Genomic DNA, 16,208 nt, shown 5'->3' on the forward strand with positions numbered 1-16,208 from the left:
TCTACGAGGCGGCCAAATATACAGTCACGTGACTCTGATAAGAGGCAGACCGAGAAGGTAGGAGGTGAAGTCCGTTGTAGGCCTAACCACTGCTGCATCCGCCGTGTGAAGGCTGTCAAGGTTCAGAAGATTTAGTCACCTTCAAGTTAATGTGAGTTTTACTTCACTTTACATATACATATATAAGTTTATTGTGAAACTTCTATAACTATTTTTATAATTAAAATATTTTTCCCTTGAATTTGTAAAGGAGTTATATAGTTCTTTGTATAATCATTTAGGCCTACTTTCCTTTATTATCTTTATACAGTTACCGTGATCAAATTCACCGCCAAGAGAGTTACTTTTATTACCAAATCAATGTAGAGGTGTAAACGTGTATGCAAGTTTCTGCATAGTAACATGTGTTCATTAACGCCCCTAAGCTTATTTTGTATAATCATTTACTTGCATCTATAAATTAATTGCGTCTACTGAGTTTTCTGAATAATTGTTTGGTGTCATTAATTATCGAAAGTCCTTATTTCTTTCGTTATTTATATTATAATATTCAGTTAACGGCACTTGTACGCGCATTAAACAAAGAAAATCCTCCTAGCCTGTGTTTGAACTTATTTGGTAATATACTATAAATGTAGCGGATTTGGTTGTTAAAGATATTCAGAATATTAAATTTTAAGGCTCTGGCAGCTCTAACTAGAGCCCCTAAGTTCACGCGTCAAGTCCAGCTAATTAATAAGAGTGAGGTAGATTGAGAAATGCCGAAGTCGCGCAACCGTCCAATCAGATATAATAGAGGCGAATGGAAAGTAACGTGGCGGTGTAGATGACGTTTGTGACTTGCCCGAATTTATGACTGAGTCGAAAAAGAGTAACATTTTCCTCCTCTCTATCCATCAATAACGAAAGAGAAGTTTCTTGATGTCTACACCAAGGCCAGGTGTGACACACGTGACAGGAACGGTAGTCCGCTAGGAACCGTAGTCCGTCCCCCATTACTTTGTATACGTATAGGTGACATTCGTCTAGTATACTACTCCCAATATGTAACTAAACTGTAGGTCTGTGAAGCGAAAAGTCCGCCCCATTTAATTATAATGATTAGGGTCGGCCTGTCATAAGTGAGTATAAATCTAGGATGAAGTTTGGACATAATAACGAATATGTCCAAGGGTGAAGCTTACCTGTACAAATGAATGGGAAGCAGACTCTCTAGATCTATCATGGGAGACTTCGTCACGTACGTTACACCGGACTTCCATCCTAGTGCTGCCATTCCTGTAACACCTGTATCCATCACCGAATCGTTTCCGGTCTAGGGCCCAGTGCGTGTGAGTTTTTGCCAGCTCTCATTACTACCTGGTATGTCTTTTTGTATTTAAAATAATAGACAAATATTTGTTGCTTTTTTTCGACAATTTAAAGGTGTAGGCGTAGCTTATGTGGATCTTGAGCCAGTGATACATGTACACGTAGTACAATGTGCATGTTGCCAAAGTTAAAGTTCATTTCATAGTGTCTTACACGACGGCAAGTTTTGGTTGCAGCATATTACAAAACATGGAAGCGTATAAAAGATTGAGTCTCTCGGTACCGATAAAAAAAAACTTGCGGTAATTTTTTTCGCGAGGAATGCTATATAGGCCTATATAGAATATTCTTTCGTCAAAGATCATAGCAGGGCTTATGATCAGTAGAATCTGCACGTATATTGTTATGCAGCATTTTTGTAGGAGTTTCGGTGCATATATTACAGAAGGTCAGTGAAGTTGTGTGGAGCGCTAGACTTAACAAAGGATAGCCGAATGGTTAGCACTAGTTGCTTCACAAAAATTAAGTTAGTTCCCTGGCTTAGTTCATGGGCGTAACTAGGCATACGCACGGATGCACTGTGCGTACAATTTTTTGGCCAACCATGATATTATTTTATATAAATTTAGTGTATTTTTCACGGAATATAAAAGAAAATCCTCTGCTTATTAAAGTCACCTGTATACCTGTATACAAATCCTCTGTATCAATTGTATAGGCACAATTGTTCTGACACCCCCCTCCCCCCCCCCCCCCCCCAGTCTTGCAAACTGAGGTAAACAATGCCTATAACCTCAACAAGTCCTATCTTAATCGTCCATCTAACTGGAACTTCCTTTACCTCTTAATTGGAGGGTTCAGTGGCCCTCAACTCTTCTGTACCCTCTTTCTTGAGAATATCGAACGCATTCTCGCTGGCAATATTTATCTCAGGTAAAAATCTGCCTGAGTGTTATTTTCAAAGAGCAGCTCCCGCAACCCTGGGGGCACTAGATAAAATCTGGACACCAGGTTTAAGAAGGAGCTAGAGAAACAAAGGAAGGATTTTTCCTACAAAGCTTCAAAGAATTTTGACACGGACTTGACCCAGCTTACCCCTCCAAACTAACAGGGTGACATGGGCAATTTTTACAAACAAATAATTAAACTTAGATGTATCAGAGCTCTGTCGTGTCGTACAATTGGTTGTTTTTGGGAGCCATGCATCCACATGTAAGGTGAATGAAACCGTATGTTAGTTCAACTCAGAGGTGGATCCAGGATTATTCGAAGGGGGTTCCACATATGCGAAGCTAGCCTCCTTTTAAATAAATATACCGTTCTGGGTAATAAGAATATTGAAACTTTTTTAATTGCGAGAATATTTCTGACTAAATGATGATTTTATTATTAATGGAAATTAAGCTGCGATGTGTGGTACATATGCTCTAACTACGCTGTCCTTCATCTCTTGCGTTAGTCTACATTTTGCTGGGAATTTTAAAAATCTGTGCGTACAATTTTTAAAGGTCTGGTTACGCCCCTGTAGTTGACTAGGATTTCCATGAGAGTGCTGTGACACTGTTCCTGATAGGGTAAGATGTGCCCATGTGACTATGTGACATATGGAATCAAGGGGAACCTGTTTTTTTTTTAAATTAATTAATTTATTATTATTATTTTTTATTTTTTATTTTTTTGTGAAACTGGGGCCATGTGTACAGGATATTCTGTGCAACAACGACCTACATCCTGCGTGATTGATGTTCCAACTCACACTTATTAGTCACTCAGGAGTAACATGAAATGGGGAAGCCCGGCTGTTTCATACATTGTAGACCCATTGTAATCAGTGTTTGATGTTTTATATAACAAATAATTTTATTTCTATTTTTGAAACTAGATCCTGCTGGACATTCGCTACACAGTTTTCAAGATGGTCTTCATTTGGCTCATCGTATCGCTCTGCGCTGTACATGCTCAACAAGAGATTCGGATCGGCGGGATACTAACGCTACCAACCTTTGACGCACTGGTCAAAGCTGCAGAGATGGCTGTCAGCGACATTAACAATGATCAAAGCGTCTTACCGGGCTATAACCTTGTACTGGACATGAGAAATGTAGGTACTTGTTTTGCGTTTCCTGTGGTGTGATTTTTTTTTTTTTAGTTTTTGTTTTTAATAAACTGAGTACACAGTTGAATTACAGCTCCTGTGTAGAGTTGTATTTTCCCAAACTTATTCTATTTTACCGTGGCGTCGCTGAACAACTTAATGCTATGAACGTAAGGGTATATATATAACATAAAAGTTTCACTGTCTTAAAAACTTACATAATGATTGAACAGTGCCAAGTTTACCGTATCAACTGAATGTAATGTGTTTAGACTTCAGGCTCTGGCTCTCCAGTGGAAACGGCGCTTTCTCACGTGGACTATTTTGTAAACACGGCCCCAGTGGCTATGTTGTTTGGCCCGGCCTACTCGTCACTGCATGACGCTTCCAACTGCAGCGCGGTCAAGCAATTACAGTTTGATACAGGTAAATATGCACATTGGTCTGATTGGTGGAGGGCGGAAGGGGGGGGGGGCACGTGACACTCTATTAACTTTGGAGGTATTCCCTTATTCCTTAAAAAAAACACACACACACACACACACACACATATTAATTGTCCTTGTCTGTCGTCATGTATTTACCTGCAAATTAAAGCAAAGTGTATATACGAAAAAAAGTAGGTTCTGTATATTTCTGCATGCGTAGAAGGTAAGTGACACTCATCAGCGGACTGAGTCCTCTGTGATGACGTAGCTTTTCTATCAGTAACAGATATTTACTGTCCATATTTTAATAAGAGGCATAAAAATAACGATACGCCGTTTCAAATCTGTAGTTATAATTATGGACCTTCAAACAACACTATTTTCTTTAATTCGTATCAATTTAATTTTTGTTTTGACTGATACTCCGTATTTAAAGATTAACTAAATAAATGAAATAATTGTAAACCTTATTGAAATATCAATCATAAAACAACAATGCTGATCCCAATTTAAACGCGTTATCAGGTCTTCCCCTGGTGATTGCTAATGGTTTTTGATTAGCATGTACATAAGTTCATACAACACACGCATATTAAATCAAAATATATATCTAATAATTCCCACCACATTTATACCTTCCAAGCTCAGTCCTCTGTCAGCAGACCCCGCACTGGCGAACAAAACCATTTATCCGTATTTCTTCCGGTTGATGGCCAACGTGATGGACTTCAGCCCGGCGGTGGTCGGCTTCATACAGCATTTTGGGTGGAAGAACGTGGCGATCATCAAAGAGTCAAGGACTCCTTATGATGCCGTAAGTATGAAAACGCTATTTAACATTGTGGGCCCTCTTTTTTTGTCTTAGTAGTAGAAGGGGCGTAGCTTGTCCGTCAGAAGCTGACTAGATCGGCTGGTGCACATACATAGTTTGAAAATTATTGTTATTTGATTAACGTTTCTGTAAATGTCATTTGATTTACGTTTCTTCAGTCTCTTTTTCTTGGGAATGCCAATAATAATATGTTGGAACGTGGAATACCTACTAGATATAGGCCTATGGATGATCGTCAGAATCAAAGATGACACGATTTATAAGTCCGATTTTTCAGTGTGGGATAGACCGCATATAAAGATACATTTAACGGCAAATCACCTATAGAATTCTTTTGTGTCAAAAATTGCATCTTTTACAGTCTGACTTCTGAAAAAAACATCATGATATCAAGAAACTTGTCATTTCTACTTAAAAATGCCATTGACTTATCCATTTCAGCTCGCAGACGCCGTGAACGCTGATTTAAAGAAGGCAGGCGTGAACGTGGGGACTGTGGCCACCTACAGTGACAGCGACCCCGCTGCCGCGCTTTCAGAAATATTGGTAATTAAGAAACACCGCCAGTTACATGTACATGACATGTGATAGCATTATTTTAATGATGAATGGTTTTCAGCGAGAACATTTTGATTTTCAAAATACAGGTATCTAGTCATTCGTGCTCTGAGAACAATGGGTATTCGTAATGCCCCATAAATGTTTGACGGCATCATTGTGTTTTTCTCAATTTAGGCTACTTTATAATGCATTGCATTAATTTATAAACACCTAATTTAACACAAAATGTTTTAGATGTAATTTAGGGCCTACATGAGATGAATAATGCAAATCAGTTAATGTATTGATTTTTGGATTATTTTGGATCATAATCTGATTTAGAAACAACCCAAAGCAATAATAATGCTGCAAGGTAATATTAAAATCTGGGAAATGTTTGTGTATTTGCTTGTTTTCGCTTTCAGGCAACCGAAATCAAAGTCATCTTTGTTTCTACCTTTCAATCAAAGTACAAATTTATCATGTGTGAGGTAGGTAATTTGATTCAAAAAACATTTTGATTAAACTTAGAGGGAGCTAACGTCGTCTTTAAAAATTGTGGCATAATAGGCCTTCTTATTCGGTTTTGTACTGTAAAATACTGTAGTTTTTAAAAATTACTTAAAGGTATAACAAGTGTTCGTTTTGACAAAAAGGGATTTTTTTGTGATAATATCTCAAGAGAATATTCTTAAGAGATTATTACGGAGGCATAAACATCTACGAATTAATTAAGGTCCACATGGTTTGATGACAAGCACAGATTCCAGAATAATTGCGATTACCGCTGTTTTTGTGGTAAAATGGAATATAGGCCTATTATATGAGTTCTTTACGATGTTTTTATTGTGAAGTATGAATCTCATACGAACAGTTGTTACCCCTTAAAACCTTATACAGTAGAATACCCCATACTGTTTTAATTCGAATTTTAAACCACCATAGGCTTTTTTAATTCCCAGGCATTCAAAAAGGGGATGTACAGCTCAAAATATCTTTGGATAAAAGCGCCCAGTCCTGTCTTGAACATGTGGGAGTTCTACGGCCGCGGGGATGTCCCGAGTGACTGCACGGCGCAGGAAGTGGTGTCCAGCATGGAAGGCGATGTTCACCTGTGGGTGCAGGATCTTCTCGATCTGGATGCAGAACCAGAGTTGAAAGACACGGTGTCGGGACGGGTAATTGTGATAGTTTTCTCTTCGACGACTATTTACATGATTGACATCAGTCTGGCTAACATGTGCCTTTAAGTTAAAAAGTTTTAAAATAGTAAATAAAGTAAATAAATGAATAAATATTGTACGGTGTAGGCTCCACATAGATCTACCAGTTTCGACCAATATGCGTTTTTCATTTCAAAATCCAGAGTTGAAACAATGCGCATAGCCATATTCAGTGCAACATGTCGCTTCTCACCTGACACATCAAACGCAATTTTACCTACTCGCATACCATTGCTCGACCCGTCCCTGCACTCGTATTCGATGTTTTAATCCATTTTAATCTAATGGTTTAGTACTTACTAAATAGCCAGTTATTTAGAACGCCATGTCTTTCTCTTCATTTCAGAAGGAACTAACAACGTCAGTGCCAGTACTTTTATTTTATTTGAGAGGTTATGTAATTTTTAAGGTCTGAAGTGGGGAAAAATTACTGGCTTTGCAGGATATATAGACGTTAAAAACATGACTTTGGGGAATTTATAAGCGTGTCCAATATACCTTTTAGTACAGTTTGAATATAATGGATAGTACATGTATAATGAATGAAACATATATTACGATATTTTACTGTTATAGGATGCAAAGGCATTTGTAGACGACATAAGGTCCAGCACACCTTTCGGCTTCCGTGACGCCATCCTGACGCAGAGTTACGACGCAATATGGTCCATAGCGCTGGCTTTGAATAATTCTCTGCCAGCGTTACCAGGGAATCCCGGGACCAAAATGGAACGGCTGTACGGCCGCGGTGCCTCCGAGATTATCAGCAGTGAGATGAAGAAAATGAAGTTTACTGGTCTGTCGGTAAGTTGAACACTGTGCTCATGGTATCTTTTATATACTGCCGGTATCATACGCTTGTCAACGGTAAGGCGACGGTTTTCTTAATGCTCTGATGCATACTGGTGACGCCTGTGTGTGGGTTTTAAGGCGGTTTGATACGGTATAGGACTTTTTTCTTTTAAGTTCGTGGGAATGAACATTGTCACAATTTGAGATAATGCTGGCACATCAAAAGTACATCAGGGTGAATTTGCTAATTTTAGCTGATGACGTGAGAGCAGCGTTTTTGGGTAAAACTTTAATATAGCTTTCAGATAGATCTCTCTCACCTGAACAGCTGCAGCTAACAACAAGCTATTTTGCCAAGAGTCACTTTTGAGAGTCATATCGGCATTTATGTTTTATCGAACCCACCTGACGTAAAAAAAATTTCCTCCAAGTCTAATTATGTCATATCTTGTGGCAAAACGTCGATTTTTCTCAAACGGATGTCAAGTTGATCTTAAAGTGCATAAATGTGTATTAGCTGGCCAATATAACGGATTCCTGTTATATCGATTCAGCACTAGAGAACAATCAAAGATTAGCGATGTCATTTTATCGAATTTTGTATAGAAATGCTGGAGTGCTGGATCTACAAATTAAAATTCGAGAACTAGCGTTTACCCTGGCTGATTCCCTTTAACACATTATTTTAACTATAGGGTCATGTGGCATTCAAAGCATCTGGAGACCGAGAAGGTGACATCGTGATACAACAGGTCATCAGTAAGTACTTCAATGAAACGTTTTGTCACACCAGTTTTCGTAATAATATCTAACGCAGTTACATCGGAGAGCGAGCACTATCTCTCATAAATTACAAACCAGCCAAATGATCAGCCACTTAATGCAGCATGGCTTTAAGAAGCTAGCGTGAGAATTATGGAATCTAAATATTGACAGTCTGAACCTGTATTAATAGATTTAGACATTATTTACTCAATATGTTCATGTAGCATTTGATACAACTGGAGGTCGGGAAGGTGACATCGTGATACAACAGGTTATCAGTTACTACTTACTTGAAGAAGCTGATTGACGTGAGAATTTTGAAATCTCAACCTTGGCAGTCTCAACCTGACTTCAGATTATCCTTTAAAAATTAGAGACCCAAAATTTGATCTTCGGGAGACATTTCACCAATTTAACTCTGTAGAAAAGACCACTTTTGCGCCAAAGTCCTCTACTCTATAAACACGCCTTCAGCCAGCAATGATACATATAAAACAACGATAGATAATGCAGTTATTTTCCTCAATCATAGAGCTCTAGTATTGAAATTGTTGTTTATGTAATGTTAGTAGTTGACAGCCACGAGTGAATGAGGAGCGGGGGTGTTTTGTAGAGTAGATGAGTTGTTTGACATGCTCTTATGGTAGGTTATACAACTGCGTGTAATGTAAACAGAAAGAAAGCCGCTAGAGATTGCATGAGGTAGAGATAAAAATGGAAAGAAAGGGGCGCGGGAACCAACTGGAAAGTAGTTGATAAATAAAATGAAAGATTATAACAGAGTAACAGCAAAACATAAAGACAACAACTTCGTCACATAATTTACTACCATTTTTTCAATAACTTAGATAGCCTCATTCCCTGGTGAAGGTGCGCTGACTAGACATCTAAATATTGGAGTTTCAATACTAGCTGCTAATGAAGAAAAAAAACACTGCTTTATTCTTGGTGCATATCATTTTTCAATTTCTTTTCTGAAATGATAAATGATATCTTCATTTACAGACGGCACTATTGAGAGTCACATCGCAGTGTCTCACGAAGAGAATGGAGAAAGAACTCTCATATTTGAAATGTCCGACAAAGAGATATGGCAGTCTAAAGGTGAGTGATAAGATTATACACTGAAGAAAACCTAGCATCGTGGGCAAAGTTAAATATCACGCCAAAGCACACAATCCATGAGGGTGCTCTGTCAGTTTAAGGGTGGAAGGAACATTATTCTCTACGTTAGCTAACGAAAACAAAAACCGTCCGTGGGACGGTTGGCTAGGGGTTTAAGGGTTTCTGTCCTCACTACCAGACTAACAGGAACGGAAAGTAGTTTTTCCAATAATATCAAAGTGTAAGATAGCTAAAAACTAGATTAAAAAAAAAAATGTCCATCAGGAGTTCTTTTGTCATCTGGTCGTCTAGTTGAGGGCAAGGTGTGAGTATGATACATACGCTTTATTGCACACATTTTACATCAACCACTGACCGTTTTGACTGTTTTGAGATGTATGTATACCAAACGGTGGCAATTAGGCCCTATCTGTATTGGAGGTTTTTTGTGCATTCATACCCTTGTAGGCCATACCTTCTTATTCAACATTAAATATTTAAAAACATTTAGATATTAAAAGTAATTTTGTCATTTGCAAATATTAGCCTGAGAATCGGGGTATTGAAAAGAATGGTCATTGTCCAGTGTGTGATTCCATTTTCCCGCCATTAAAATTTCAGGTGGAGTGAAGCCTGTGGACCTAGTCACAGGATCCGGAGGCGCACTACTTCCCACAAGGCTCTGCGTAGTTGCTCTGGCTACCAGTTCTTTGCTCACCGTCATGGCAGCGGTTCTACCCTGAAACCAGTCTATTAGTTAGATCTAGGCCTACTGGCATGAACTATCTTAGTTACTGATGCTTACCGCTAATATTACAATGATTCTCTAAATGTGTTTGACATTAATTTGCTCACTACCGTTTTGTACAAAATATACTTATTCATATGGTGAGACTGTAAATTAGACAGGTGTTGTGTTTTGTTTTAGGATATATAGTTATCCCATCTTTTACGTATGCAAAAGCCCAAGTTTTTTTATAAAATAGACAAAAAAAATTACACAGCAAATACTTCTTCTGTTTGCAAACCAGAACGCTAGATCTACACCCCTATTATCAATGACGTGATACAATATCAAAATGTGAGCAAACATATAACTGAACATGCTAGATATAGGCCTATTCTTATGGATGATGTGTATTTTTTTCTTTTTTTCTTTTTTTTCACTGAAATCAGAATAGGATTTTCAGTTGCCTCTTGTTTATCATTTTCACTTTCAGTACTTGTCATGCGTTTAAATCAAAGGCGTAATAACCTACTCTAGACGTTCGGGTGTTTAGTTAATCGTGTAATACTTAATACTTAATTCAAATTAGACCAGTTTAAAAGTATGCCTACATATTCGTTAATAATAATTCGTACCTTTTAATATATCGTTCAGTTCATCACTCTCAGAAGCTCCACAGAACTGCTGCAAATGTTCCAATCTCTTCTTTGCTCTGGCTTCAAGCTCTGTCATTTTATTTCTGTGAGCGATGTCTTGTGCGGCATGAGCATATTGTCGTGAACGTTCGTACCTTCGTTGCCTGAAGCAAAGATCACTCAGCGCCAATTTGTAGTAAGGTTCCAAAAGGCCTGGAACGCCATAATCTGAATTTTCAACCTTATGGAGAAGATTCTCCGCCGCTTTTATGTCCTCAAAACTACTTGGAATATTCCGCATTGTTACACTGTCACAGCTAAGATGGAGAAGCGCTTTGCGAATGGACGTGTTATTATACCCGTGGGGACCGTCAATGCCCTCCTCGGCGGAAAAGTCTTCTAGAGCGTGGTTAAAACAATTGTGACACTCATCTTCGAGTATTTTGAAAGTCTCTGGGTTCTCACTTTGGTCTGTCTCCCACAGTTTACGTGCTCTGTATAAACCTACGCACATATTTATCCAACCAGCCGTTCTTCCTTTAAGTAACTGCTCAGAAACTCGCACTGCTCTCAAAGCAGAATTCACGAAATCTTCTTTCAAATCGGGCGTTGCTCTTACGGTATAGTGTAAAGCGGGAATCATTTTACTTATCTCGAAATAATTCCGGTCAGATGTGTGAGGTATTATACCGTCCATTGTGTCCAGCAGCATTTTTGCTTTTTCAACTTCATCGTGGTATAAGCTATCTTCAATTTGAAGATATATCAAATAAAACTGAACATCTGGCTTAGCTAATTTTGGGAATGCAGCCGCGGGAGCGTTCAGCCATTGTGTCGTCTTTTCCACCAAATTGTTCAATTTAATCCTTTCTCTTTGAGCTAGCAACTTACTTCCTTCATCATATATTTTCAAGATGAGAGCGTGCTCTTTGCGTTGAAAGGTCACGGAAATTCCCGGAACCAGGAACATTGTTGGCGCGAAAACTAGTGAGGTCTTACCAGCCAACTCTACCTCTCTAAGCGACGGCAACTTTGTTTTGTCGCGGATTAGAGTCGCCAAACGTCCATGGAAATCTTCATGCGTAAAACGGAGATAAGTAAATGATTTGAGTGAGATTGGCAAATCCTTTATTTTTATGTTCAAAATAACAGGAATTATCCATTCCCATGATTCACCTCTAGTTCCCAGCACGGTGTAAACAGTCATCGTGTATAGCTGAGAGGTTAGAAAGTTTTTAGAAACAAAGACGACCATTTTTTTGGAATTCATAATTGCACGTTCAATATTTTGTAATTCTGACATCCCCGGTATGAAATCCCGTTTTCTGAACACACACGTGATACCGTCCCTTTCTAAATATTCCAACACGTCGATCACCAAATCCTCGTCTTCCTCGCAGTAGTGGAGGAATGCGTCATACTTTGTCTCGGCCATGCCACTTCAGGTGAATGTTCTTCCGCTAATGTCTTAATTGCCTATATGATGTATTGTCCTCTGCTCGCACTTAACTGGCGGAAGTTGAGGCCTCCCCATCGCAAGCACTGTCATCAAGCAAACGCGGATTTCAGAGGTTAAGAAGCAGGTGTCTATTTCACGACGACCATGTCATTAAGTGCACTGTAGAATGATCCTCCAAATGCACTGATACTGAATGCCTCTTAGCCATGTTTTGTTGTGTCACGATCAGCTATTTTCCCCAAACACTTTCTTCCGGTCTTGGAATGTTTAGGGCAAGAAGCCTTGCGATGAGGGGCCGTTGTTTTCTTTGCTGTATCGACATGCGACAAGTACGTGGTATCGAAGAACAAATACAATGATCAGCTCCCCGAGATAATGATTCGAACCCTCTCACTGCCTAGTTTTTTGATGAACGCGATTAATGCCAATTTAACACCCTTATATGTGCTTTTCACTTCGCACTTAGCTTGAGTAAAGTGGTTTATCGTAACTCAGGTTAACGCCTAAGTAAGCAGTATTCATTCACCAATACAGCGCACACATGCTTATTTAATGATTGTCATAATCAATAAGAAAAAATCCCAGTTTCGATACTAGTGTTACTAGTATTGTATGAAGGTTTGAACTGGTGCCAACTAATAAAATAATAGACAGGTGACGCAGTCCTTTCTACATTAATTACTTATGAAAATATCTATTGCTAGACCTTACCAAGACGGTGTGAATGGGCCATTCAAAATAACTTTCGAATCGCGAAGTGTTAACACTATCATATGTACGGATTATGGCAAATATAATTGACATGCGTTGATTATTTTTGAGCTGATAGTTGTCTTAACTTAATCAATATCATGGTTCTACAGCCGAGGTGATGCTGTATAGTACTGAAGGCCAAGAAGCACGACAAAATCGCTTAAAGAACCTGTGATTTAACTATCACGGAATTGTAAACTTTGACATAAAACTTTAACGTACGTACGACGCAATATAACAAGTGAGAAAGCTTAAAATCTGAACTGTTAGTTGTTCGGATGGTATGACCTTGTATTTACGCATTTGTCGTTTATTTACTGGATTCTTTTTAACACTGCATTTCAGAATCCCGAGGTATAGATCCGTGGGATTGATCACGGTCAATAAATGAGAAGTCCTTCAATGGTAATACAAAGTGATAACGACAAATCACAACTTTAAGCAGCTGACAAATTTTATTCGAATATGTTGCATACAATGAAGTGATAAAGTACAAATATCGCACTGCAAAAAAGTACAATACAACCGTCACGACTGCAACGGAACGACGCCTACTTGGGTTCATCTAAAACTACTAGGTATGGAGGTATGTAGGACTATAGGAACTTTGCAGCACACGGGTTTTAGTTTTTCACTATGCCGCCATTGAAAACAGGTGCGACAGGAATGGTACAGTGTAGGTAGTCCGCTAGGAACCGTAGTCCGTTGCCCTTTACTTTGTACGGGTGACACTCGACCCACATTTTCACGCCGTTTCTAACCCTAACTTGTGCTTATCACTTGGGGACCCCCAAATTTCATTCCTGGGACTACCATTCTTGTCACACTGGCAATCCTTAACTGCAGAAGTCGCTTCCCGACAATGACTGTTTTTCAGTTCTTCTAACACATAATTTGACTACTTACGGTATACCTATCACATTACATATGCTGAACAATGTATTTATCTCGTAGAGTTGTGGCAAAATAAGTCGATAAAATAAAAATGAACTTTAAAAATTCCACAATAATTTGATACTTTTGATAGTCTAGATCGTGCGTTTTGTTTCTACTGCGCATACCAAAGAACGTGAAGACCTGCTAATCACAACCGTATTTTTCAGATAATTGAATTTTCATCTTACCACTTATCGGGATACATTTGCCCAAAAAAAGAACTCGTATCAATAAATGACATGGGTGTTGTGAATGCAGTGTCATTTTCTATGGATAATGTCCTTCAGTGAATTTTTACGTGTACGATGGGAAGCATGCGTTGAGAAACTGATATTTTTGACAAGTTTAAATCTGACCGATCAACATAAAGGCTTACATATACTGTCTGCTTTTACTAATCAAATGGATGGTTTTTACATGCCATATATTAGACCCAGGGCGTCTTAGCAACATGGTGTATTTGACAACATCTTTTATCGTTCAGAGGCGAAACGTTCATAGGCGATACAATAAATTTCATAGCTGTTAGCCAGTAAAAAGAAGTTTCAATAACATTTACATTCCAATGATGAATTCCAACATATTATTTGCCACAAGCGCGTTTTTAAATTGTCAGTTAACGTAATTTCCATAGTACAAAATTTAAAGCTTATAATATAAATATTGGTTTGCTGCACAATATACATTTACAAAACATGTACTATGTAATTCACAAAACAGAGATACATTGCAATATTACACAATATTGAATGGCTACCTGACGTATGAATAGAATAATATCTCAGAGATGGAGTTATCTTTGGGACTAACGAGTTAAAATGTCACATTAAAATGTCACAGGCTATCATCTTCCTTATGTTGTTAATTTCTTAATGAACCCATTATTTCTATTTCTTTGCTTTTTACTTTGCATCTGAACCATGTAAAAACTAAAACAATGTCTTTCATGCCTCCGAAAATTGTTCTCAAGCAAATAACCATGACAGTAGTACACGTTGTTCTAGTCTTGCTTCAAAAGTATAAGTACTTGTAAAATATAACCTATTCAACCCTAGTTAAAAAAAAAACCTTTCAAAACAAATTTCTGTTTCTTAACAAATCTAAATTTAAATACTTTTAAAGACTAATTATCAAAATTTTGCATCGACCTGCATAACTTTTCTTTGGAGATATTGTGTAATGAAACACTGGCAGTAAAAAGATATGTTAGTCTTACATTCTGCAAGTGTAGCAGACAAGCAAGATGAGAAAACAAGGGAAAGGAATGAAAATTGATGTATGACATGATAGACATCAAATGCTTTAGCACAGTCAACCAACCAACAAACAACATCCTCCATTGAAAAACGACTGCAAATAAGGCCTGCTCTGCATTGCCAGTCTACAAACTGCCTATTTTTTTCCATATATATATAATGTAATGTAACAGACACTGATGGATTAGCATGCTTACAACTACAGATATATTGTAGACCAAGCCATATACAGGAGTTTCCACGACTGTTATGATATCTCAAACAACTTACGCACTTTATATCTAAATCTAGGTAGCACGGCTAACAGCATGGCAAAAATGAAAACAATTACAATACAATTTACTGTAAAGAATAAAAAAAAAAATGAGAGGTCAGAGTTATTACTACATACAAAGACACCATATGTATTCCATCTATAAATGCTCTAAATAAGCTAGGATTTCCAACCCTATAAAAACACTTTTATGAAGATGTAGAACTCCTCGTTTGGTTATTGTTGTTGTTTACAAAGTGACAACAGGGAAGTCGCCCAGGTCCTCGTCGCTGACTCCACTGCTGAAGTTTTTAGGATGTTTTACCTTCTGAATCAAGATCGACATGGAGGTGAGGTCGCCATCAGCCTTCTGAAGCTCTGAGATATCCTGCGCATAGCGGTTCTGGAAATCTAGCTTATTCTCGATAATCTTTATGAAAAGGGAAAAGAAAAAATAGTGTTGTAAGAAAAAAACTCTTGTTGATGAAGTTAAATATGCTGATAAATGTAAAATAGATTTTCGTAAATTAAAACAAGAAACTTTGAAGAACTGCTGTCTTAATCTTATAAAGTTATATTAAATACTATCTTAATATATCTAATTAATTCATCAAGACTTCCAAAGACCTAAATATTACAAATAACATAACTTGAAGGTCTAATAATTTACTACAGTCAAATATGGAACATTACACATGTGGAGAGGGGGGGGGGGGGGGGGCACAATAAATAGAATGCAAAAAAGAAAATGGTTACCAGCAGGTTATTCAACCAAAATACTTATGGCCCAAAATAAATCAGACTCGGGGGGAAAATTCCTTTCACCATAAAATAATTACGCTCAAAAATTGACCAAAGCAAGCAAGTCAACCCACATTTCAAAGCTTTAAATAGTTGTTTAAATAAAAAAAAGCAATCCATTTGTTTCAATAAAAACAGGTTAAATCAAGATTTCCATTGCACAACACACTGCTTACTTCCTATACCAAAACACTCATCCAAAAACCAAATAAAAAGCATGCTAATGAAATGGCACACGTTCAACACTATACCACACAAATTCATCTCTTCCAAACTCTTCTTTAGTGCATTCTTTACC

At 37.8% G+C, this 16,208-nt stretch overlaps 2 protein-coding genes across 6 annotated transcripts in view; one reads left to right on the forward strand and one right to left on the reverse strand.

The window, feature by feature from the left end:
* LOC106159177 (gamma-aminobutyric acid type B receptor subunit 1) lies at positions 1–15,250 on the forward strand. Of its 3 annotated transcripts, none has more exons than XM_013535387.2 (11): positions 1–151; positions 3,194–3,412; positions 3,679–3,832; positions 4,478–4,648; positions 5,108–5,212; positions 5,632–5,697; positions 6,169–6,384; positions 7,006–7,233; positions 7,917–7,980; positions 8,992–9,090; positions 9,712–15,250. In XM_013535387.2, exons 3-11 carry the CDS (start codon positions 3,785–3,787, stop codon positions 9,831–9,833), a joined length of 1,119 nt encoding a protein of 372 aa, XP_013390841.2. In that variant the 5' UTR covers positions 1–151; positions 3,194–3,412; positions 3,679–3,784; the 3' UTR covers positions 9,834–15,250. The 3 variants fall into 3 exon arrangements, with proteins under 3 accessions (XP_013390841.2, XP_013390842.2, XP_086864115.1); XM_013535388.2 differs by lacking the exon at positions 1–151 and adding an exon at positions 1,114–1,362; XM_087007989.1 differs by lacking the exon at positions 1–151 and adding an exon at positions 1,114–1,331.
* Positions 13,101–16,208, reverse strand: part of LOC106157237 (N(G),N(G)-dimethylarginine dimethylaminohydrolase 1) — a 24,294-nt gene continuing 21,186 nt past the window's right edge. Inside the window, exon 5 of one of the 3 annotated variants that reach the window (XM_013532828.2) lies at positions 13,101–15,539. In XM_013532828.2, the coding sequence (XP_013388282.2) occupies positions 15,360–15,539 (180 nt within the window). In that variant the 3' untranslated portion in view covers positions 13,101–15,359. The remainder of the gene's footprint in view (positions 15,540–16,208) is intronic. The other 2 variants (XM_087007990.1, XM_013532829.2) reach the window with 2 other exon arrangements.

The sequence above is a fragment of the Lingula anatina genome, chromosome 3, assembly GCF_051362555.1.
Source record: "Lingula anatina isolate TDL-2025a chromosome 3, LinAna3.0, whole genome shotgun sequence".
Taxonomy (NCBI): domain Eukaryota; kingdom Metazoa; phylum Brachiopoda; class Lingulata; order Lingulida; family Lingulidae; genus Lingula; species Lingula anatina.